The sequence below is a fragment of the Mustela putorius genome, unplaced genomic scaffold (assembly GCF_011764305.1).
Source record: "Mustela putorius furo isolate JIRA1106 unplaced genomic scaffold, ASM1176430v1.1 tig00003836_pilon_pilon_pilon, whole genome shotgun sequence".
Taxonomy (NCBI): domain Eukaryota; kingdom Metazoa; phylum Chordata; class Mammalia; order Carnivora; family Mustelidae; genus Mustela; species Mustela putorius.
Genome location: NW_025421989.1, coordinates 11593579 through 11618934, shown reverse-complemented (window position 1 = coordinate 11618934; position 25356 = coordinate 11593579). Strand labels below are relative to the sequence as shown.

The window sequence follows — 25356 nt, the reverse complement described above, 5'->3', positions numbered from 1 at the left end:
GCTGGTGAGGTGAGATGGAGTATGAGGGTCTCTTCAGGGAGGTGGTTCACTTCCATCCGGAGACGAGGAGCAGCACTTAGAGCATCTTTTCAGTGCAATTGTGCCTCCACGTAGCCTTTCTCTTTCCCTCCTTGACGTTACAGGAGAGACCGTGAAGTGCTTCAAAAGAGATAAAAACCTAGGGGAAGCAGGCCGTGAAGGAGGAGAGTCCCGGGAATAGTTTTAAAGCAAAAGTACCTTTGGTATTCGCAGCGAGAAACTGAAATAGTACTTCTTTTTTTTTTTTTTTAAGATTTTTATTTTTTTATTTGACAGAGAGAGATCGAAAGTAGGCAGAGAGGCAGGTGTGGGGGGAGGGGGAAGCAGGCTCCCTGCTGAGCAGAGAGCCAGATGCAGGGCTCAATCCCAGGACCCTGGGAACATGACCCAAGCCAAAGGCAGAGGCTTAACCCACTGAGTCACCCAGGTGCCCCTGAAACAGTACTTCTGTCCCTTTGTGTCAAGATAGAAGCCTGAAACGGAAATGTCAGTCACCAAACTAGCCAGATGCCCCCGGGCCCCAATCCTAAGGATAGAAAATGATTAGAAGGCAATAATCAATTCTAGAAATAAGACTGTGGTTACACTGTCTCCAAGTTGATAAGGATTAAGGTTTAAAAAAAAGGCTTCAAGTTTACCTTAGCATCTTTAAAAATTTGCTCTACGTGGAAATATATTTAGTATCTTCTTGAATGATATTATTTAATTTTAGTTTTATATTTGCATGGCATACATACATGACCCAAAGGGTCACTGTTCGAATCTGGAAGTCAGGTGAGAGTTGAATCATTTGGATTGAATATGGACAACCTAATGAGGTCCCACTGTATAAGGAGGCCCCCTAGGGCAGGGCTGACTGCACAGGAACATCTGGAAGCTTCTTCTTCTCTTTTTTTTTTTTTTTAGATTTCATTTATTTATTTATTTATTTAACAGAGACCGATCACAAGTAGGCAGAGAGGCAGGCAGAGAGAGAGGAGGAAGCAGGATCCCTGCCAAGCAGACAGCCTGATGCGGGACTCGATCCCAGGACCCTGAGATCATGACCTGAGCCAAAGGCAGAGGCTTTAACCCACTGAGCCACCCAGGCGCCCCCATCTGGAAGCTTCTTAAAAAAATTCTCAGGCTGCACTCAGACTTGCTCTACCTTAGTTCCTAAGGAATCGTGTGTGTGTGTGTGTGTGTGTGTGTGTGTGTGTGTTTAGGGATTTTATTAGAGAGAGAGAGAGTGCACATGAGCAAGGGGAGTGGCAGAGGGAGAGCGAGAAGCAGGCTTTCCGCTGAGCAGGGAGCCCGACCTGGGACTTGATCCCAGGACCCTGAGATTATGACCTGAGCCAAAGGCAAATGCTTAACCAACTGAGCCACCCAGGTGCCCCATTATTTTAATGAACTCTCTTTTTGATTTGCATACACATTAAAGTTTGACAGTATTGAAACAAGAAGGCAAATGTCCACATTTTGGTATTTGTTAATATCATATTTAATTATCAGGATAGTGACTATATAAGGAAAAGAACAAATATCCAACAAAGAATATTTCAATTCTATCTGATCTTTACACATGGTACACACTCTGTCTACCACAATCAGAAAATATGCTTCTGCTATAGGCTGGGAAGTGTAATAATATTAAAAGTAGCATACACAGAATTACTAATTTGACCTAAATTTCAAGGAAATCTTTTGTTTCTTACCTTGTTCATTTCGAGATACTACAACAGGCAAACAGCACACAGAATGCTATTAAGCAGAACTAGCTAAATTACATTGTCTGCACCTTGCTACTTTCCTTAAAAGTAATGAAAATGTTGGCCAGCATTCACATGAGCTCTCATCAGATCTCCTAATTTCTTCTTCATGGCTTGTCTTTTTCCCGAAGTGGTTCAATGGAAGCTAGGAGTTGCTGAAATGTGGGACGCTTTTCTGGAAGCTAAATAAAAGAAATACCCAATGGTTTAGTTTAGGAAAGGATTAAAAATAAAATATAGAAGCTTTGTATACCTCAATCCTAAAGCTAGTGACTTTTTAAGTGTGGAAACACTATGGACATTTCCACTAAAGACAAAACAACTAGAGCCCTAAGAATTGGAAAAGGGACAGTAAAAGTATCTTTATCTGATGTGGTTGTATGCCTGGAAAACCCAAGAGAATGAATGATAGCATCAACCCAAATGATAAGGAATTCAGCAGGAGAGCAGAATGCAAAATTAACATATAAAATCAATAACCTTCAGGTACATGTACAAGAAGCAATCAGAAGACACGATGGAAGAGAAAATTCCATTTAGAATAGCAATGATATCAAAATAAAATACAAGCAAAAATGTAACCCCCCAAATGAGGACAACTTTAAACACTGCTGAAAAATACAAATGTAGACTTACGCACATAGAAAAACATTGTTTGTTCTTGAAGAGGACAAATCAATATCACAAAGATGTCAAATTTCCCTAGTTAAAATATAAACTAAATACAGCCTCCCCCAAAAGATGAACAAGTTTGTTTCAAGCTGGACAAATTGATTCTCTAGTTCACAGGTTTTTAAAGTATGCAGAAATAAGAGCCGAAATGAATATAGCTACACTGGAACTAAAATTTAAAAAATTAGACAATTAAACTCAATTTTTAAATATGTTTACAAAAATAGCTAGGAAAGGTATTAAGAAAGATGAGTAATGAGGGAGTGTGAGCCTACTTAGGATTGACACATAAAGTCTTGGGGCTAGTTCATGAATAAAGAGCAGAGAACAGAAGAGAGTCCCCAAGTAACTCCAAATACATATGGACATTTCCTATGTTAGATATTTCGGCACCATTAGATGGTATCTTGTCCCTGAGAGTGACATGGTCTTCTAATGATGCTACAGCAAGCAGGTAGTCAATTAAAAAACGAGATCTTTGGATCCATGCTTCATACCATATACGATAACAAACACAAATTAGATCAGAGATCTACATGTGAGAGAATGAAGCCATAAAAGTATTAGAGGAGAATCCGAGTGAATGCTATCATAATCAGGGTCTGGGGAAACCTATCGAACTTTAACTCAGTTTCTAGAAGCAATAAAAGCCAATATTAATAGAGTCGACCGTAGTTTTTAAAAAATCTTTTGCATGGCAAAAACTACCATAAATTAAATCGAAGAGATAAGGGACAAACTGCAAGAAAATCTTTACAGCTCTCACAGATCAAGTACTAATCTCTTTCATTCATAAAGGGGTCTTTAAAATCGAGGTGAGGGAAACAAAAAACCTGATCGAGCAAAGGGAAAAGATAGTCCTTTAATTGTCAGAAATCCAGAAGCTTGAAAATGGTCTGGGTTGGTGAGATGGCTGGAAATAGACACACTGATGGAGGGGCAACTCCTGCGGAGGGGATTTGGATGCTCCTTTTTTCTTGAGAAAGGCAGGGAAACACACACACACACACACGCTCACTTTTGTGCAAAGAAGAACAGGAAAGATAAATTGGAATCTAATGAAAGTTGTCAATGTTCCTCAGAAAGCTGTCAAATACAAGATTTTAAACGTGGGGGACCAAAATGTACAAAACATTCACTATATGCAGAACCTTCAACAGGGGGCTGTCTCTGTGCAGACCCACACTGTTGTGGTTAAGAACAGGGACTCTGAGGGTGCCTGGGTGGCTCAGTGGGTTAAGCCTCTGCCTTTGGCTCAGGTCATGATCCCAGGGTCCTGGGATCAAGCTTCACATCAGGCTCTCTGTTCGGCAGGGAGCCTGCTTCCCCGTCTCTCTGCCTGCCTCTCTGCCTACTTGTGATCTCTGTCTGTGAAATAAATAAATAAAATCTTAAAAAAAAAAAAAAAAGAACAGGGACTCTGACACTGGCCAATCTACCTCTTACTAGCTGTGTGACCTTGGGCAAGTCACTTAACCTCTCTGGGTCTCTGTTTCCTCTTCTCTTAATTTTGCTCATGCTAGTTCCTACTTGATAGCGTGTAGCCTGATGAATAAATGAGTTAATATTTATGAAGTACTTAGAACAGTGCTGGGTATACGTTGTTTGTTAAATAGCACCCACTTTGCTATGTTGCTGGTTTTCAATTACAAACACTTGAGGGAAGGGGCTCAGGGCCATTGCAGCTGCTGTGTAGCAGGTGTTTTCCCTCATAAATGCCTCGCCCCGTGGTGTCCTGGGAAGCCGCCCTTGCTGCACCTGATGCCCCTTCCAGCGTCCCCACGCGGTGCACTTGCCTCGTGCCAGCAGCTGTACATGATCTGGTAGATGGTGTCGGACGCCAGTTGGGGCCGGTAGAGTCTGTGGCCCTGGGAGACCTTCACGACCACCTCAGAGTTGTCATACAAGTCATAGGGCTGCTTCCCCAGGCTGAACACTTCCCACATCAGGATCCCTGCGCCACACGAAGAGGGACCGGCAGACAAAAAGGAAAGAGCGGATGTCAGAAGGTACAGTTTGTTGAACGAGCTTCACATACCACATCAGGAAGGCTACGGGTCAGAGCGAGGGGCTCCCGGGAAATGAGTCCTAGCAAAAATGACAGGGTATGGAGGGTGGAACTGTACCATCACTTCTGGGGCCCAGGGTACCCTTCTCCATGTTCCCGGAGCCCAGGGCGCCTGTTCTGCCGGTAAACAGCTCAGTGGCAAAGGCGGCCACAGTGGGAGCTTCCTGGGGCCAGGATTCCTGGGTGGCTTCAGAGAGGCCACTGGGGCCTCGTCCACCCAGAGTCAACCCCCGGCTCCAGCCCGGAGGCGTGATCGACAGAAGTCCTCGCCGTTTCTTGCTCTCTGCCTTGGCAATTGTGTGCAACAATTTCAACGCACCGTCAAATTACCTTCCCGTGGAAATGTACCGATCAAATCATTGACAAAACTCCTTTTTGTCTCCATCCTTCCTAATATTTTGTGGGTCAGGTGTCCTTTTGAGCATCTGATAAAAACCAGTGGCTCTCTCGTGGGAAAGTGAACGCACAACATTTTTGTGTTTGGTTTCTGGATGTTCATGGTGTCCTGAAGCCCATCCAAGGTCACTGCAGACTCCAGGTTTAAAAACCGGGTTCTGGTCATGATGGTTGAAGGGGGCATTTGGGTCAGTTAGATGTGGCCTTCGAGGCTCAGTTTTGCCGCTTAGAGGCTGGGCAAGTTTCTCAGCCCTTCTCGGAGCAGACTCCCTGTCTATAATATGCAGATATTTGCAAATCATACGGTTGCTGAGCACACAAAGAGCACAGGGACACTAAATGCTCTCTAAATGGTGGCCAGTGTTCTTTCATCCTGACCAAACCAGAGAATTTCAACAGTCAGCCAGCTTCAAAGCTTTGGCAAGCCAGAAATATGTAAGAAGGAAGAAAATCATTCTAGAACTGTAACTGAAGTACTAGCTTCAAAATTTCTTTGACTTTTAGATCTTATGTAAAATATTTACAATAAGGCATATTACAAGTTGCTGTGCATATATATATACACATATATATATATATATATATGTGTATATATATATAACAACCTTCTAAAACAAGCATCCAAAAGTATACTGCTCCCTTCACAGTTCTGTCTTTGGAAGACTATCCACTTATCTCAAAAACAGTATCATTGCTTCAAATATCTGTGGGGCCCCTTCTTTGAAAATTGCTTTCAGAGGCCCTGATCCAATTTGAATATCCTCATTGGGGACATATTACTTAAGAAGAGATTTAGTTTTTAGAAATAGCCAGAAAATATCTGGAGCCAACTTCTAGTGCATAGGATGATTCATCAAGCAGGATAATGTCATTTTTGGGTCAAAAACAAGCTGTAACTCTTGAGTAAGGATATTTTTTAAAAGCATCTTTCATAAGGCATATCAACACCAGGAGACTGAAACTAATTTTGACAAGTTAATTAGCCCAGAAGGATATCACTTATTCACCACAATGCTATCTTTGTGGGGTTTTTTCTTTTTCTGTGTATGTTGGATTTTTTTAAGTGATTGATATTACTTGTGCAAAAATAATACTTATTTTAAGTGTGTGTTGGGGCGCCTGAGTGGCTCAGTCAGTTAAGCATCTGCCTTCAGCTCAGGTCATGATACCAGAGTCTTGGGATCGAGCTCCGCATCAGGCTCCCTCTCCCTCTGCCTGGTGTTCCCTCTGCTTGTTCACTCTCTCTCTATCAAATAAGTGAATGGAATCTTAAAAAAAAAAGTATGTTGTATAAAAAAATGGCTAACTAAATTTTCTTTTACTCATGCAGTCTTTTGAATGTCCTATAAAAAGTTAAATTATGCTTATGGATCAAGACAGACGTGAACTGGATCTCAGGTGCATTTAATATATCCTTAACTTTATGATAATTTGGATGATTTATCTTGGATCCATGTGACGGTGATTATAAACATAGTGTAGAAAGATATCAGGAAACCTACCAAATCACAACTTAATCGTTTCTGTTTTGTAATGACCTTTACTAATAGTGTAGAAAGATATCAGTGTATCTTCCTCATAGTGTAGAAAGATATCAGAAAATCTACCAAATCACAACTTAAGAATCACTTCCGTTTTCTAATGACCTTTACTAAATTTCACTATATATCCTTAATAAAATAGGGGTCAGCAAACCTTTCCTGTGAAGGGTCACATAGTAAGTATTTTAAACTTTTGGGGTCATACAGTGTCCCTGGCACCTGCCCCATTCTGCTGTTCCAGGACAAAATCAGACCCAATACAGGAACGAATGGGCATGGCTTGCTCCAGTAAAAATTCATGTACAGAAACAGTCCCCCAGACTTGGTCCTGGCCCAAGGTTTGCTGATCTTTGATCTGGTGATGAATTTTAATGAGGACCCGAGCTGATATTAGTATGGGCTAAAGACAGCACTGAGTCGAATTTGGGATTGACACCAGGCATGCCCAAAGGGTTGGTCCCTTCTGAAGGGAATGGTGGCCACAGCTGCTTTCACGCTGAAAGTCCATGACTACATCTCAAGCTGTTTAACGTTTTGGACTTCACGCAAACTCAGCTCTAGTTCTCAATGACTCCTTTAAAACTGTTCACAGTTTTTAGTGGAGGAGATTTTATCTCCTCTGGTTGGATACAAAGACGCTAGCAGGATGTGGATTTTCTACAGTAGGGGCAGACATCCTGACACTGGCCCAAGCAAAGGTCACCATCGTCTTCAGTCTCTTGCTTATCTCAGACCATACAGGTCCTTTCGCAAGTGCACGGGGCTTTTGCTAAAAATGGATGTTGCTGCCCTTGTGGTTTCCTGTTATGGAAGTGAGCTTACAAAACAGGGCTGGGGCCCGTGTGGCCACATGCTTACCGAACGCCCACACGTCTGACTTGCTGCTGTACTTGAAGTAGTGAAACACCTCTGGGGCTGACCATTTGACCGGAAACTTGGTTCCTACTGAGCTGACGTACTGGTCATCAAGAACATACCTGTGGGGGAAACATTAACACAGACCTCAAGTCACTACGCTGCACAGCATGAGAAGCCCTCTGCGGGCCACCATCGCCTCTGTGGCAGGTTGAAGACACAGAGCCCCGCAGTGTCAGGGGAATGCCTCAGTTTTCTAGAACTTCTGCTCCTTTCAGTGTGTAGCTCAGCCAAAGGCTGCTTATATGACTTGTAAGCCTTACATTATATCTAACTTTGCAAATACCAAAATCAGAATGCAAAACCATTTGGGAAATAGAGAAAAACACAAAAATGTCAAAATAAAATGACTCAATCTCACCCTGAAGATAATTTGTAATTCTAACATTCAAGATACATCTTGGCTTGTACTTGCCAATCTTTTGTTCTACATATAATATGCACAAAATTGGGTTTCTGCCGTACTGAGGTTTGCTTTTTCCTTTAACGGCATGGCAAGAACCACTTTCCCCATGTGGTTACATTTTCTTCTGTGGCATCATGTTTAATGACTGAATAGCATTCCCTCTTGTGGATTAACAGTGTCTGGTTTCACCTTGTAAGTTGCTTCTAATCTGCTGTTATAAACAATGATGAATGACAATATCCTCTGGAGGTATGGAGACAATAAAAAGATATATTCAAGAAGTATGCACTATATAATAATGATAAAAATAGAAGCAGTCTCCATGTCCCCATGTTGAAGAACAATTAAATATGCTATAGCCCATTACTGTGGTAGAACAGTATGTGGCCATTTATGAAACAAGATATTTTGGTATTTACCAAAATAAAAAAAATGTCCATGGAAAACAGGTATGTGCAAAAGTAGGTATCTAGAGTGTAATTCTATTTAAAAAATTTAAGTCCAGCATAGTTAATGTACAGCGTTCCATGAGTTTTAGGTGTACAATCTAGTGATTTAACACTTCCATGTGTTACTCAGAGCTCCTCAAGGCCAGTGGACTCTTAATCCCCTTCCCCTGTTTCACCATTTTTGTGGGAACAAATGATAAATGCACAGACTTGTGGATATGATTGGGTGTACTCAGAAATGAAGTGTGAGAAGACATCGATCACATGTGTAAGCGGTAGTTACTCCTGGTGCTGAAAATGAGGGGAAGGGGTAGGGGGCGTATATTTCTTACAATAATCATGTATTATTTCTATAATAGAGGGGAACCCCATGTATATGCCTAGAAATAAAGCAAATAATGACTCTTTAAAAAAAAATGAGGGGTTCCTGGGTGGTAGCTGAGTCTTGGTTTTGGCTCAGGTTCTGATCTCAGGTTGTGGACTCGAGCCCTACAGCTGGCTCTGTGCTCAGCAGGGAGTCTGCTTGTGATTTTTCTCCCTCTGCACCTCCCCTCAACTTGTTCCTGCTCACTCTCTAAAATAAATAATAAAATAAATCTTTAAAAGAAAAGGAAAAGGAAAATTATGAAGACTGAAATTTTGGATATACTTTACACACCAAAAACGTGTTAAGAGATATTTACTGTAGCTTAAAATGTCAGAAAATATCATTTTGAAATATTAATAATATTAATATTTGTATTATATGAATAATATATTAATATTTATTTAACATATGAATATTTTACAAATAGAATAAGAATATTAATAGCAATAATCACACTTTCACAGAATTACATAAAACCCCTTCCATACGTAACCCCCCGACCCCCTCAGCTCCTCTACCCTAGTACACCCAGAGACTACCCTAGTACTGGGTCCTGCTCATGGTTTAAACCTTCCTTCAAGTCATCGGGATCAAGTGAAGTCACAGGCTTCTGAATAGTGTCGCCACAGGACCTCGTGACCAACAGGGCCTGGTGCCTGACCTCCAGGATTCCTTATTCAGAGCAAGACGTTGTGTGTCCCCTTTCCTAAGCTACAAAGAACTTGACAGTATATTCCCTGGATGCCGACACAACAGCCAATAGTCCCACTTTGAGAATAAGGTGGGCATCGGTTTCCCTGTCTTGGGAACTTCTCCCCACCCTATGAAGCCACGAGCAGCTCTTTTTCTCACATTCAGAGAGTAACACAGCTGGGGTGTTGGCTCAGGAGGCGTGGTGTATGGTGGTTGGGGTGATGGCGAGGAAGATGCCACTCAAGGGACATCTTGACAGAGGTTGAGGTGTCCCAGAAGAGGAGCACTTCCCAATACTGCATTTTGGAGAAGAAAAAAAAAAATCAGATCCTCCTGGGCAGCCAGCTAGCTCAGATGGAGGACGTGTGACTCTTGATGGCGGGGCAGTGAGTTTGAGGCTCACGTTGGGCATAGAGCTTACTAAAAAAATACACAAATAAACTGAAAAACCCCAGATCCTCCTATGGTGTCTTAGGGCTAGGTATGCTGAATATAGGGCTGGCATTAGTCAACTCTTCCAACTTCTCTGAAACTACACTGTTCCTCCTCAGAATTGTGTGTGTTTATGTTGAACCGACACAACTTTATAGCTGCACTGGGCCTCAGTGTCGACGTCTATTTGCTCTCTGAGCGAAGCAGATCCTTCTGAAGGCAGCGCCTTTCCTACTCATCACAGCGTCTGCCACAAGACCTCGGCATCATGCGGGTCCTCAGGAAATATTTGCTGAATGGAAAGGCCAGCATGGGCCTCTTCGTTTCCATGTAGAACTGTGAACCCTCGCTCTGAGGCTTACACAGTAGGGAGATTCAGAATAAAGAAAATGGAAGACTCTTCCAAACAGCTGTCCTAAAACAATTTCTCTAAATCATAAAGTGGTGATAGAATGCCAGCTAAGAGAATCTCAAAGTGCACTCTCATGCCTTACTTGGTGATACAGAAAATTTAATGACGTGACAACAAAAACTTTCCAAGTGTTAATGCTATGCCTATTTGGATGAATATTAAGAGATAAAAAGAAAGGGCTAAGGGAGCCTTGATTGACTTAAAAAATATATATATAAACATATTTATCCCAATAATCTGACTATAACATTACATTTTATATTTATTAACATTTAATATATAATTTATAATTATATAAATCTATATATAGTTTATATATTATATAAAAATTTCTATATGTTTTATGTATAAATTTCATATATAATTATATATAATTTATTATATATAAGATATGTTATATATTTTAATATAATGTATAATTATATGTAATTATATATTATATATTATGTCATATATTTTAATATAATTATATATAATCATAATATGTTATAATATATTTTAATATAGTGATATATAGTTATTATATATTTATATATAATTATATATTTATAAGTATATATTATATAATTTATGAATATTTATTTAAATATAAAATACCTATTAATATTATTATTATTATATTAAATTATATATATATATATATATCTATTAATATTATTCTTTCCTGGAATTGTTTATAAGTTTACAAAATATTGATCAGGGTTTTGAACAAATGAAAAGGGACTTTGGATAATTTCTGAAGAACAACCCATCTTCCAGGTGAAGAAATGAGGCAAACCACATTTCCTAGGTGGTCAGAGGTACTAGGGGGAGAATCCAGGTTTCGAAAGCCCCAGTCCAGACCATGTTGTCCATGGCTGCAAAGCCCACCATTCTGCTGGCATTTAGCTGGAGCTGGCTTACCTGGTCATGCCGAAGTCAGACACTTTCACAGAGAGATCACTGTCTACCAAGCAGTTCCGAGCCGCCTTTGGAGGAAAAACAACATTACCAAGTAGTAAAAGCAGCCAAGAATCTCCCCACCTCAGAATCCAAGATTTTCCTTCTCTCTGGCAGAGTTCTCACAAAATCTAAGATCGCCTATCAAACCCCCAAATGTTGAGAAGTCTTTTTTGCCTTTGCAATTCTCCATTTTTCAAATGAAACTGTGCTCCCATCAGTATTTTCACCCAAGCCTCCACCCTTGTCAAACAGCATGAAGGGGATTACACATTCAACACAGACTCTCAGCTCGTCAACAAGAAGGGAAAAGTCATTTCTGGGGGTTCCTTCTCCACCACTGGGGCCCCACGCATTCACAGGTGCTTCGAAGACATAAATGCTGGCCCAGCACTCATGGCATGTTTGCTGTTCAGCAGAAGACAATCTCTGAGGGTAGACAGCAGGGCATACCAAGCAGAATGCCCCCCACCCCCGCTACCACCCTGAGCCAAAGACACACATAAATTTCATTTCCTTCTGGTTTTGTTTTCTCCATGATGGTGTTCATTGACTGCTTTAGCACTAAGCCCTTCCTGGAGCAAAGGCCAACTTGGATTTCATGGTTGTGAGACACACTAAAATGACCAAAGTGTTTCCTTTTTATCTATTTTCCTCCATACCCCAACACAGCTACATAAATCATGACAGCTTCTTCTCTTTCTGTACTATTTTATTTTATCGGGCAAGTCACAAGGGAGCAAAGTACAAGTGGAGATGCCTTCCTTGCCAGCCTTCCCAAGGGCTCCAGCACTGGAGGGGGGGACCGTGGACCCCTTGCTTGCTTTGAAGGGCCAGTGGCTTTGCTTACCAAGTCCCTGTGTATGAACTGGTGGCTTTCCAAGAAGGCCATGCCTTCACACACATCGTAGCACATCTCTAAGAGCTGGGAGGTTTCAAGTCCTTTGCCATGACTCTTCAGGTAATTAAGCAAGCAGCCGTTGGTGATATATTCAGTCACTATGTATATAGGGTATTTCTTTGAACACACACCGTAGAATTTCACCAGTTTGGGATGGCTGAGTTTCCTGGAAACCACAGATTTTTCAAAGATTAGTACTCAATTTGCATACTCCATTTTCCAGATGTCCTGAACAAGAATCACGCTCAGTTTGTGCTGGTTTTAATTCCATCCCCCTTCTACTTGAACAGAGAAAGAGCGGGGAAAATTGCAAATTTTATTCTGGGAACATCAGCCTTTGAAGGCAAAAGGAAAAAAAAAAGCTGCCTCCTAGTAAACATTGACAACCCTAACAGCAGCTGGGCAGTTGTGGGTGCTGGGTTCGCCTGTCCTACAGAGAAACAGAAGAGCGAAGGGTCTATTGCCTCAGAAATGCCGTTGAGTGCCCCCCTGGCATCTAGAGAATTCGGTGGCTGATTTTTGAGGAAGCTACACACTAAGGACAATCACTTCCATTTTAAAGCATCTCTTTAAACTTGCTCAGTTTTGAAGTCCAAACACTTCCTTCTCAAAAAACAATTGTATCGGAATATGAAAGGTGCAGGAAAAATGAAAATCATTGACGTGGTAGGAAAGTGAGATCAGCTGTAATTTTCTTTCTTTTTAAAAAAAAATTCATTTGACATTATTGCTACATTATCTTTTCTTTTTAAAGATGTATTTATTTTAGAGAGATCAAGTAGGGGGAGGAGCAGAGTGAGAAGGAGAGAGAGAATCTCAAGCAGATTTTCCTGTGAAGAACCTGCACAGGACCCTTTCCCATGATCCTGAGATCACCGACCAAGCTGAAATCATGACTCTAACACTTGACCAACTGAGCCACCCAGGCACCCCATATTATCTTTCAATAATAAACTTAAAAGGTGGTAACCACTTGACATAGTGCTTTCAGGTAGGTCACGGCAGACGGATGCTCTGCTATTACGGTGTTCGTCCGCTTGTCCATGTAATTGTTCAGTTTACAGGCTGATTCTTTAATGTTCAGATGTGTAAAGGAAATCTCAAGCTAATGTGTCGATTTCAGAATTTTTTAATGAGCATTTATTAAAATTGTTATTTTCTATAGTTATAGTTAAATAGTTGTAACTATTTATTTGTTTATCTATTTTTAAAGATTTTATTTATTTATTTGACAGACAGAGATCACAAGTAGGTAGAGAGACAGGCAGAGAGAGAGAGAGAGGGAAGCAGGTTCCCCGCTGAGCAGAGAGCCCGATGTGGGGCTCGATCCCAGAACCCTGAGACCATGACCTGAGCTGAAGGCAGAGGCTTTAACCCACTGAGGCATCCAGGCGCCCCTTAACTATTTAAATCATGATTTTCCTTCCTTCTTAGTTTAACGACATGCCTTATCAAGTTGCTCAAAGCTATGAGCTCTGTTAGGCCTCTTTTACCTCTTTTAGAGAATGGCCTAGAACTCAGCATTCCTCCCTGTAGAGGGAAAGCTAGTGCTGGGACAAGGTCCTGCACCCAAAAAAGCTGTTCCTTGAGTAAATTCAGTCACTGCCCAGGGGCCATGTGGTGGGAACATCATGGCAACTGCTACTGCCCACAGAATAGGCCTCAATATGACCATCACAGCTGAGCTACAACGTTCTCCCCATAGGGAGCCATTTGATTTTCTTCTTTAAGACTAGGTGATTTGTTAATGACCTTTTATGATTCTGTGTGATTACCAGTCCTCTAATAGCAAAAAAAAAAAAATGTTTTGAAGTTACACCATAACATGGGTTATACAGTGAGCCTAAGGGAGTTTCCGCTAGCTTTTTTCTGTCCTACAGAAGGAGAACATCTCTGGTCTCCTTCCCAGTTTTGTGACAGCATAGTTGTCAAAGGCAAAACAGGCTACATAATTTGCAGGGACTGGTATGCAGTGAAAATGCAGGGATCCTTATTTAAGAAGTAGGAAAAATTTCAAAATGGCGGGGCACCTGGGTATCTCAGTCAGCTGAGCATCTGATTCCTGATTTCAGCTCAGGTCCTGAACTCAGGGTTGTGAGATTGAGCCCTGCATCAGGCTCCACATTCAACAGGGAGTCTGCTGGAGAGTCTCTCTTCCTCGCCCTCTGTCCCTCCCCTGCCCCATTCTCTCTCTCTCTCTCAAGGTAAATAAATAAATCTTTAAAAAAAGAATTTCAAGATGGTGACATCAGAACAATAGAGTGCAGAGCCCTCCCAAGGGTGGGGGCCCTCAACACAGTGCAGGTTGCATGCTCACGAAGCCAGGCTCGTGTTCACATAGTACCTCTGCTTCCAGACAATTCCACCATTGTGGTCAAAGTGATTGTTCTGACTCTCTTGGTAGCTTTGGTCTTCACAAAAGGATGACTAAGGAAATGGGCTGCAAGTTCTGCCTGGGTTTGCGTCTCTGCTCTACCACTTTTACTAACTTCCTGATCTCGGACCCCTTACTGAACATTTCTGTGCTTCAGTTTCCTATAAAACACAGATAGCAATGGTACATCCCTCCCAGGCTTCTTGGGAGGACTGAATGCATTAATGTTTACAAAGTAGTCAGAGAAATGCTGGAAAATGCCATGTAAGTGTTTAACATTTTTTTAAAAGTGCCCTTATTCAGCAGCAGGCTAGGATTTGTGATTTCAGCAGTCTTTGATCAGAATCCTTCCAGGAACTGTTTCCCATACAATCCTTAGTTAGTTCCCTAAAGGCAGGACGACCAGCTATCCCAATTGACTTGGCACTGCGGGGGCCCCTAGATTACAGTAATTTTGGTGCTTAATCAGAAAAGTCATAGGCACACCTGGGTGGCTGGTCACATTTCAAAGTCTTCTCCTCACCATGAGGAGGCAGGAAGAGAGAGAGAGAGAGAGAGAGTGAGCGTACAGGGCCAGCTCAGAGAGGACACTTAGTTGCATCGCAAACTGTGCTGGGAGCTGAGGCGCGTTAGGAAGGGTATGTTTATTTATCAGATGATGAAAAAGCAGGCTGAGAAAGGGATTCTGTCAGACTGTATTGAAGGCACCAGTATTGCCTTAGTTGGTGGAGGGTGTGTGTGTGTGGGGGGGGTGACATGGGCCAGAGGTTGGTTCCTCTAAAGAGTCTTGAGAATTCTAAACTTGCATGGTCTCTCTGGTTGTTACGGGGGTACACTTGTCAAAGTAGGGGCATAGAACTGATTTTAGTTAACAGCTTGATTTATAACTTCTAAGTATACCTGTGATACGCAGACGCTTGCTCTAGGCCTTGCAAATGTTAGGGAAAGACCCATTAGCATGAACTTCTCCCCCATGGTGAGGACCAAAGGGCCATTCCTCAGAAGAAACTTACATCATGGTCTGGGCCTCCTGGAAGAATTCATCTTCTGACATGGAGCCCTCCTTGATCATCTTAATGGCAACTTCATACTGCCCCTTCCACTTGCCCAGATGGACCACTCCAAACTGACCGCTTCCCAGCTCCTTCAGGAGGGTTAGCTCTTCTCTTTTCAGTTCCCATATTCCTAACAAGGCAAGACAGACACTCTTTAAAATGAGAATAGAAGGCTTTGGGGCTGGCAGCTTCCCAAGAGTTTTGTTCTCCAATGAGTTCCATATTGACAACATGAAGAACAGCAAGACTTTTCATTTTAAGCTGATCACTTAAATGTGTCTTAAGGACAGTACTGTTCTGGAGGCAGCCATAGTTCTTGACAAAAGGCCTAGAACACTCTGCCACCCAGAGGTGTCTTGGAAATGCCTGGTGTCAAGATGTGTGCAATGCTCTTAGCTTGGTAAAAAAAAAAAAAAATCACTAGTGTTTTCTTATAAAGCAGACTAAACTGTTATCTGGGTGGGTGTCTTGATCCTAAATACACACGGTTGAAAACAGGCTCCCTGAACAGCTACAGAAGCCCGGAAGGAGAAAGGACAGGCAGTGGCGTTCTAGAGGCTGCCGACCGGGTCTAAAAAGAGGACAAATTGGGTAGTCTTTTTGGTAAGGCTGAGGAGATGACAGAGTTAGGTCAGGAGGACAGAAAAGTTTGCTTTTTTGTTTTTTTAAAGAAAATGGACAAACATTATTGCTGATCCCAGGACCCTGAGATTATGACCTGAGCCGAAGGCAGCGGCTTAACCCACTGAGCCACCCAGGCGCCCCTATATATTCTTTTTTGAAGTAAATATAGATATATAAATTTTTAACCAGAAATGGTGGGAAATGGAGTTTAAGAGCCCAGGTGTGCATTCATACCACTTCCCAAGGACACGGAGGTGGGAACCTTGTTGGCCTTGGTCGACACAGGGTGGCGGAGTCGTGTGATCATACCTGCAATGGAATCAGCACCATATCATCACATCATGTCACATCACACGACATCACACCGGGTCACACCCCTGCGCTCTCCAGTGTAGCCAGAAAAACACCAGGTTCAGGATGTCATGACGGAGAGAGGAGATCCATTCTGACCCCATTCACCCTGTAGCTGTATTGACTTGCTTGGCTTGACTAATGAGCTCAATGTAAAGCAAAAATGGAAAGAGTAGAACAAATTTATGTGACTTTTAAGAATCTGATCAAATTAGTTGCTCAACAGAATCTTTCATTTAAAAAAGTGTCCCATTTTTGTTCTTTTTATAGCCCTATATTTAAATACATATACACACGGCACATACATCTGGTTAAAAGAAAAACCCAAACTGTACAGAAGGGCACAAAATAAAAAGCCAACCATTCGATTTTAAAAAATGGAACCTATTACTAAGTTGCATGAAGCGGTCATTTTCGTTGTTTACATCAAGTTATGATAAAACTTGGCTAAAATTATCACAGTATGTATAGTGGTTGGAAAGAATTCATTTAAAAAATGCTTCTTGCCTAAACGTGTGATATTTTCTAAGTCCTGGAAACTATCAAACGGGTCCTTTTTCTCTCTTTCCTTTTTCTGTATATCGCTTTACTTTTTATATCCCATGTTTCAAATCTCAAACTTTTAATCAGAAAAAAAAAACTAGCTCACTTCTCCAAAATACATGCATACAATGGCTACTGTATTAATACATAATGTGAATTATAAAATACACTCATAATAGAAAAGGAGATTTTGAGAAAAATCTAAAGAAAGATTTTAATGTTTTCTTCCTAAACCCTGCGGAGTTTCTTGGGCATTCTCTGGAATGGAATCATTCTACTCAGAAATTTGTGTCTATACAATACTTTTTGAGGGCACTTTTGAGGTGCAAGAGTTTAAAATATACAATTGAGAAAATTGGAACAAAGGAAAAACAGAAGTGAGGACCAAAATCAAAGCCAGGGAGTAAGGCTAGTTCCCCTATGTGCATGTAATCAAGTCAGGCAGACTCGAACAAATTTGATGCTGCGCCCACGGCTTAGGTTTCCTTGCTGTTGGAAATCCATCCACTCATCGTTCACAAGTGACACTCGTCTAGAAGAGGCATTAGAGGAGACTTCCTTTTTTAAATTTCTCATTTCTGTTTTCTAAGCTTATTGAGATGTTACGGACTTACGTAACTTTAGAGGTATGCAGTGTGATGATCTGACACGTCTGTAACGTGAAATGATCACCACACCAGGGAGTTCCCACCTCCAATAGAAGGAATTTCTATATACATTTTCACCGGTCGATTAGGCAAAATCTAAAAAGAGTAATAGTACCCAGTGTTGGCAAGGATGAAGGAGATTGCCGTTGGCGGGAGGGCACATCTCTAAAAAGCATTTGAAAATGTCTCCACTTTAAATCTTCTTAACTGTTATCTTAGAAATTCCACCTCTAGGGAATCTGGCTACAGAGACACCCATACAGAGCCACGGGCACAGGCCTGTGCACTGAAACATCAGTTATAACGTGTGAATACTGTATGCGATCCAATCACTATCAATACAGGGTTAGTGAATAGATTACGGAGCAAATCTACAATAGAATTCTATGTAGCTCTTAAATAGACCATAAGCTATATGTATTTGCCTGGAAAGACCACTGAGACATGTTGAATATAGACAGCAAGCTGAAAAGTAATACGTGTGGAATGATCTCATCTCCACAAAAATATAATGTGCATACATATATGCATATAAATCATTAATACATATAATAAATAAATGTTAGCATCAGCATAGCAAAAAATTCCATCAGAACAGACAACAACTTGTCCATGGAGGTCCTCTCTCCCATGGTAAACATTTCTATAATGTGTGAATTTTGTGATCAATTTATTTCTAGGGCCAGAAAAAGGCAACAAATATTTTTATAAAGAGAATCTCTACTTCTAAGTCTCTCAGCTTATGCTACTTCATTTTTCTGGCAGCTTAGAGACAGAAATGTTCCAGGAAACGTAGGCTAAAAATCATAGCAGGTATCTAGCTTGAAAACATATTTATTCTTATTTTCATGATTCCCAATAATATTAAGAATATTGGGAGGACTGGCTATATCCCAGAAAATTGATATTTATTAACAAGGACCCATGAAAGAAAAACTGAAATAGATTACCTGCTGAATTGTGTTGATGGTAGTGGATAAGCTGAGGAATAGAATCAAAACAGTAGTTTTCTGCCAGGTACAATTTGTTCTCAGCATTTGTATGTACGTGGTAATGCTTGACAGTTCCTTTTTTATCACTAGTAAGGAAGAAAGAATGTTAGAGTGCTTTTTTTTTTAAGATTTTTTTATTTGGGGGACACCTGGGTGGCTCGGTGGATTAAGCCACTGCCTTCGGCTCAGGTCATGATCTCAGTGTCCTGGGATCCAGTCCCGCATTGTGCTCTTTGCTCAGCGGGGAACCTGCTTCTCTCTCTCTCTGCCTGACTCTCTGCCTACTTGTGATCTCTCTCTCTCTGTCAAATAAATAAATAAAATCTTTAAAAAAAGATATTTTTATTTGGGAGAGACAGGGAGCAAGGGGAAGGGCAGAGGGAGAAGGAGAAAGTGGATTCTTTTTTTTTTAATAGTTTGCATTTTAAAGATTTTATGTATTTATTTGACAGAAAGAAATCACAAGTAGATGGAGAGGCAGGCAGAGAGAGAGAGGGAAGCAGGCTCCCCGCTGAGCAGAGAGCCCGACGCGGGACTCGATCCCAGGACCCTGAGATCATGCCTGAGCCAAAGGCAGTGGCTTAACCCACTGAGCCACCCAGGCACCCCAGAAAGTGGATTCTTAAGCAGACTCCCCACTGAGTGCAGAGCCCGACATGGGGCTCCATCCCAGGACCCTGAGATCACCACTGAGCCGAAATCAAGAGTCGGATGCTTAACTGACTGAGCCATCCAGGTGCCCCTAGAATGCTTTTAATTATCAACTGAAGCTTGATTCAACAATGGTTAAATGATAATTTAGAGGCATCTGCCAGTTTTGGAGAGGGAAATCAGAGAGGCGTTCTCAGTCTTACTATCTGATATTTTTTCTATATATAGAAATTGCTGTATGATATATTTCTATTATCTGTGATGATTGGTAATTGCAGAAGAGTGTTCCCCTCTGAACTCAGTGTCACCTTTGTGTACATACAGAATGCGTGTACAATAAAATTCCAACTTTCTGCATGGTTCCTCCCTTAGCCAGTCTGAAATAATGATGATTCTTCTGAACACCAGTTCTCTTTAAGGATAATAATGAAGATTAAAATGCCAGAGATAAAGGTGATTAGGCTGTGGGTGTTTCACCCAGAGCATGGGGGAGAGGCTCTTTGGGGAGTGGAGCATGCAAGATGACATGGGTGGGGAGGCCCTTTAATTCCTCACACAAACTTGGACCTTTTCCACGTAAGACACGTTTCCCGCGTTGCGCTCATTTTGAAAGATAGTGGTGCATTGATGCCGTCAATAGGCCGTCTTCAGTTTTAGAGTATGGCCTACCAGTCGAGAACTGGGCTTTCATCCATGTCTTCTGCTTGCTAACTAACCTCATTTGGTTGTTAAAAAGATTGGATGTGATCTTATACCTAGCAATTTGCACTAGGTTTGGCGCTTAAGAAACTGTTGATAAATCCGTCGCGGTCATGCCAGCCTAGTTAAAACTGCAACTACAAACAGGGAAAGGGGCATCTTCTTATTGCAAACAGCTACTTTGTTCTCGGTTTCAGCATGAAATTCATTCAAGCCTGTTGATGGCGTTTCATAAAAGAAGGCTTCCGTAGTCATGAATGTGGATTATTTTCACTTGACTCATTATCTCTTTGCTGTTTTTTCCTACCAGGCCATCTTCAAAAATAAACCTGGTGTCAAGGATCTTGACTGATACCAGGTTTGGCTGAAGCTGCTGGGCCAGAGGGTCACAGAGTCTTAACAGTCAATGAAACAAATCTCTGCCTCTGTTTCTTACAGCGTTGGCTTTGGCCGGCATCTAGGTGTGCAAACTGGTCCATGAGATGCACTGGGGACATAGCTTCCTGCACTGGAAAATTCTGGGTTGCTGCTTAGGGCACAGCTTAGTCTCTCAAATTGGAGGTACATTGTCCATAAAAAAATTCTTAAATAAAATAACCTTTTAATCACTCATTATGACCAAAAACCCTACAGGTGCTCACAGTAGGGTCATGCCATCCAACCAGTAAGAGAAATATTGGAACCTCAGAGATCTCCTCTGTAGAATGGTGCCCATGAAAATACCTTTCCTATTTGCTTCACGGGGTGATTAGAAGGAACAAAAGAGCTAACAGCCAATGGGAAAGTGGCTTGTAAAACTCTGGCAGAGGATCCTGATGTTGGTGACAGTGTCTTGCAGGTGGTGACTGGGGGTGTCGTATGTGCAGGGGTGTCGGGGCAGAAGAGTAGTGCGCCTAGACTCGCTCCTTCACAATAACGACAATATCATAGTGATTGCTGTCCGTATATTAAGCGCTTACCCTGTGTCCACCATGTGAATTAACTCACTTCATCAGTAGAGCATAATAGTTGTTGTTATTTTTCCTTTTCAGATGGGGAAGCCAAGGGCGCCTGGGTGGCTCAGTTGGTTAGGCGATTGCCTTCAGCTCGGGTCATGATCTCAGGGTCCTGGGATCGAGCCCCGCATCAGGCTCCTTGCTCAGCCAGGAGCCTGCTTCTCCCTCTGCCCCCACCTCCCCACTCGTGAGCGCTCTCTCTCTTTCTCAAAATTAAATAAATAAATAAAATCTTCAAATGGGGAAGTCGAGGCACAGAGGCTAAGAAACTTGCTCAGGGTCCTAAAGCCTTGAAATGGTAAAGTCAGGAGTTGGACCCTGAGGTGCAGCTTCAAGCCAGAGCTCTTTGCCACGAAAAGGGGACAATACCCTGGAAAGAAGCTATCTGGGGAACCCAGATACACTGATCCAACTTTCTGCTAGCTCTACTTCTAATGGAGAGGCTGACGAAAAACCACACCCTGGGGTGGGTTTCTCGACTCAGCAGGTGGGTCTGGCCAATGGTGGGCAGATGCCATTGCGCTTTTCCTGTCTTTCTAGGCTTAGGGCCAAGTCAAAGGGGAACAGGCCAAGATTCCTTTAACAAGTGTTCCGTGAGGTGTGCTGTGCACTGGGCACTCCGCCGCTGCCTGGGATGGGTGGGCCCTGTTTAAAGATGGTGTCTTCTCCCCAGACGTGACTAAATGGCCAGCGTATTCAAAGACCATACACAAAAGATAAAAGAAAGACATCCATGGCATACTTACTCCACAGCCTTGCTAAATAAGGACACCGTGTACATTCCCGCCTGGCGGGAATTTCTAACCATAAATGCACCTTCTTTTCCCTGGAAAGGAAGGAAAGAGTGGAAGGAATGGAAAACATTTTCATTATTCTGGTAGGTGGTAGGGAAATGGATCTTTTCAATCAACTTTAAATGTCAATGACAGCCCAGGTCACCCAACAGCTGGCGCGGAAGGGGACCCACAGTTCAGCTTCCCTCCTTTTCTCGCTCAGTTCCTTGAGACACCTACCCTGCACAATGGGACTCCCCCTCTCCGCTTAGTTTTTAACCCTCTTCGATAATTTTGTCTGTATTTGTGCAAGCCTGATATTTTAATCTTTCAGAAAAAAACACTTAAAAACCACCTATCCCTGCAGATAGAATACCTTGGAAGGTATTAGAAAACCAAAGATGCATTTGTCAAAGTTCCATGCTCAACTTGTCTTTCTTAATGACTTGCGCTAACTCTAAGCAGACCCAGACTACGAAGAGCAGACAGTAAGCTAAGAATGCGACAACGTGACAAGACACCGCGTTCGGTGATAACGTCATCACGTTCCCACTAGTACCCCCTCAAAGAAACCCCTGGTGTGTTTTACTAGGTTGAACTATAACACAGCATCAGTTTTGCAGATGGAAAGAGTTTGCTTCTGTTATTTCCGTGCCAATCTTGTGACAGAATCAGGTAGAAGTTAACTGGACTCCAGTTTGGGTGCTCCCGAGCAGGGACAGAGATGACCTAGGCTGTCAATCAGGTCTCCGTATTCTTGCCCTGGGCAGTCCCACCCCCCACACTGAGTCCGGGCTGGGCCACCAGACTTGCTTCGGCTAATAGGGCATTCGCAGGCGTGACAAAAGCCGAAATTGCATCCTTGCTTGCAGTGAACCCCAGGGCTTGTCCGTGTCTACCCTGCCTTGGGATCGCCAGGCTGTGAGGAAGCCCGTGTCAACCACACGGAGCAGAACCGTGGCACCCCGTGCCCAGAATGGTGAGAACTCCTGAATCTTGTTTCAAACCACTCAATCTAGAAGTGGCTTATTACCCAGCACGAGCTGATGGGAATCAGAGGAGGTAGCCACAGGCGAAGGGCCCGCTAAGCCCCAGGACTATGAGCCCTTAACTGTAAACCCTCCAGTTTCTACGAGAAGCAAGGCACTACCCTCTGGCCCCAAGAGAGATCCTTTAAAGACTGGACGACTTACCTTTTGTCTCAGTAACTGCTCCGACTGGGCCCTGGAGATGTTACCCGCAAACCAGCTTCAATGGGAAAGAATGGCGAATTTGCGAGTTAATAATTTGTAACCGGATCCCTCATCACTCTGCTTTCCACTCCGTGCAATGAGGCATTGGCTTTGATCAGGGATTGCCCAACCTGACTGATCCCCCCCACCCCGGGGGCTTTTCAGAACTACGGGTTCCCGTGTCTCCACCACGCAAGTACGCGTCTGGGCTGGTGCCCGGGTGTCAGTTTCACACTGGGCTCCTTCAGGCCAGTCTGTGCGTCCTATGTGTCCCTGATTCGAACGAGAGCCAGAGATGAGACCAAGGAAAGAATATTCCAGTGGGAAAGTGGGGTTGCCACAATGACAAGATGAAAGTTCGTATCTTTCAGCCCTGTATTTTCCTTCTAATGATCTGATAGAAGCACCCTTTATAGCACCTACTTTCAAAGCAAAAGCTTTTCTAACAAATATTTTTTTATTTGTGGGATAGCAATTAGATAGGCCTCTATGGTTATATTAAGCCAGTAACACAGCGACCTGAGAGATAAATGGTGTGGAACAGCCAGACATGACCTTGAAATATTACCTTCTTCACTAAGTGAGCCAAGAGCATCATATCTTACTATGTAGAGCTCAGCAGGCCCCAGACTTGTTTCTCATGTGAGATCAGCTATGTGCGCTGTCTTCTGGCTTTGGCCAGAATGTCACACTAGAGAAACAAACAGGGTGTGAGGTGTGGTGAAGCAGGGGTTGGGGGCCTCACAAGGACCCTCTGGCTAGAGGATAACACTTGAGGAGGAAAGAAGAACCGGAGGGTGAGGATGTATTAGGTGGGGCGGGGCGGGGGCGGGGGGCGGGGCTTGTCAGCTGGTGTGGAGGCCCATGGAATGAAAGGGCCACCAGCCAGCTGGGAGGTTTGGATCCTAGACATAGCTTCCTAGTAAGTAGCTGAACGCTCTGGACAAGCCACTTGGCCTTTTCTGACCTTGGAACTGCCCATTTGCAAAATGAGGATGAGGGTTGAATTTTATCAGTTTAAAAGTCTCTTCTAACTCTACCCTTATAGATATGCTATAATTAATACTTGAGGTAGGAACTGATCATTTTCTTCTGAGTCAGTATTTTAAGCTAATCACAGCTAATCAAGAGACTCCTCAGGGAATATGATCCAGGAAACATGCCTATGGGAGATAGAAGAAAAAGGTGATCAAATATAAGGACAGAGGTCCGGAGAAGCAAAGTGGAACTGTGAATAAGCCTTGCCCACCCGCCCCCATACACACACACTCTGCTTGTGTCATAACTTTGCTGAGGCCTGGCTCTGTTTTAAAAAAGATTTCACTGCCAGAGCAGCAGAAGCTTAAGCCTGGTCCTAAGGTATGATTTTCCATCTAAACTTCGGTGCATCAGCCTTCAATAGAACATAGTAGAATTCCTCCTGAAGTTCTGCCCACCAAACAAATACTTCAGTACCACTGACAGAGGAAGAAGGTGGGGGCACCGAGCACAGTGTGAGAGGCTGAGCCCTGTCCTCCTGATGGCCCTCCGGCATCTCTTGGACTTGGAAGAGGGCAGGTCTCTCCCGAGTGTTTCCCCAGGGCACACGTTTCATGCCCCTCTTGAATATAGAAATGATGAAGGTAAAGACTGTCCATATGGTCAGATCTGGGCTTTCCAAATCAAAGAGAGACTTCCAATTTATCGAAATGCTAAAGACTGGCATCCATTATTAGGGATTCACTCCCCTGGGTTTAAATCTTTCTCATCTGTCAAAGTACTGTTATCTTTGGATAATTTGGGTGCAGGTATTTCTCAGTCATTTATGTCTTCGTTTGAATTATTCCATCAGAGGCTTTCCTGAGGGTAGATGTTGGGGAGGAAGGTAGAGGTCAGTGGGAGCTAGAAGGTGGTGAGAAGGCCATGGTGTTTGTGGGGGTGGGGCCTACAGCAGGTGTTCCCTAATGTGGCACGAAAGCCAAGGGCTACGCTGGGTTAGAGGTAAGACGAAGAGTCGAAACAGTGACATGTGCTTTATAAAACCTCTCAATGTACCTAGAGCCAATATCTCAGTGAGCACAGTCATAGAAAAACAGAACTGCAAAGATGTATAATCCCGATGGTCAAGTGAGTTGGCTACCGTTTGATAGCAGGTATCCGGGAGACATAGTCTGCCCTGCCAATCCCACGTCTCCTTAACGCCAACTTTAAATAAAGTCCCGGAGACTTATTTGTCCCTATTTGTAGAAGGACACAGTCTTAGATTTTGGAAAGGACCTTAAGCACCCCTTAGGCCAAACTGTCTCAGTATCTTCACCAGTCCAGATCATGCCTCATGTCCAAGTATAATATGTAACAGTGTGCTCTTTTTCTCTTTCTAAAATGTCCTAATCTGGATGTTAAATGATAAGGTCGCCCTGGGAATGGGACTCTCTCAACATAAATGCAGTCATGTTCAAG

The 25356-nt window shown here is 42.7% G+C and overlaps 1 protein-coding gene across 2 annotated transcripts in view; it reads right to left on the bottom strand.

Annotated features, from left to right (window-relative positions):
• Positions 1 to 1486: 1486 nt before the first annotated feature.
• Positions 1487 to 25356, bottom strand: part of BMX (BMX non-receptor tyrosine kinase) — a 48727-nt gene continuing 24857 nt past the window's right edge. For both annotated transcript variants that reach the window (XM_004758882.3, XM_004758883.3), the window contains exons 10-19: positions 22879 to 22933; positions 21659 to 21738; positions 18526 to 18653; positions 16269 to 16343; positions 15369 to 15540; positions 11931 to 12147; positions 11045 to 11109; positions 7326 to 7444; positions 4259 to 4416; positions 1487 to 1972 (exon numbers count right to left, since the gene is read on the bottom strand). In XM_004758882.3, coding sequence (XP_004758939.1) covers positions 1898 to 1972; positions 4259 to 4416; positions 7326 to 7444; positions 11045 to 11109; positions 11931 to 12147; positions 15369 to 15540; positions 16269 to 16343; positions 18526 to 18653; positions 21659 to 21738; positions 22879 to 22933 — 1144 coding nt within the window. In that variant the 3' untranslated portion in view covers positions 1487 to 1897. The remainder of the gene's footprint in view (positions 1973 to 4258; positions 4417 to 7325; positions 7445 to 11044; positions 11110 to 11930; positions 12148 to 15368; positions 15541 to 16268; positions 16344 to 18525; positions 18654 to 21658; positions 21739 to 22878; positions 22934 to 25356) is intronic.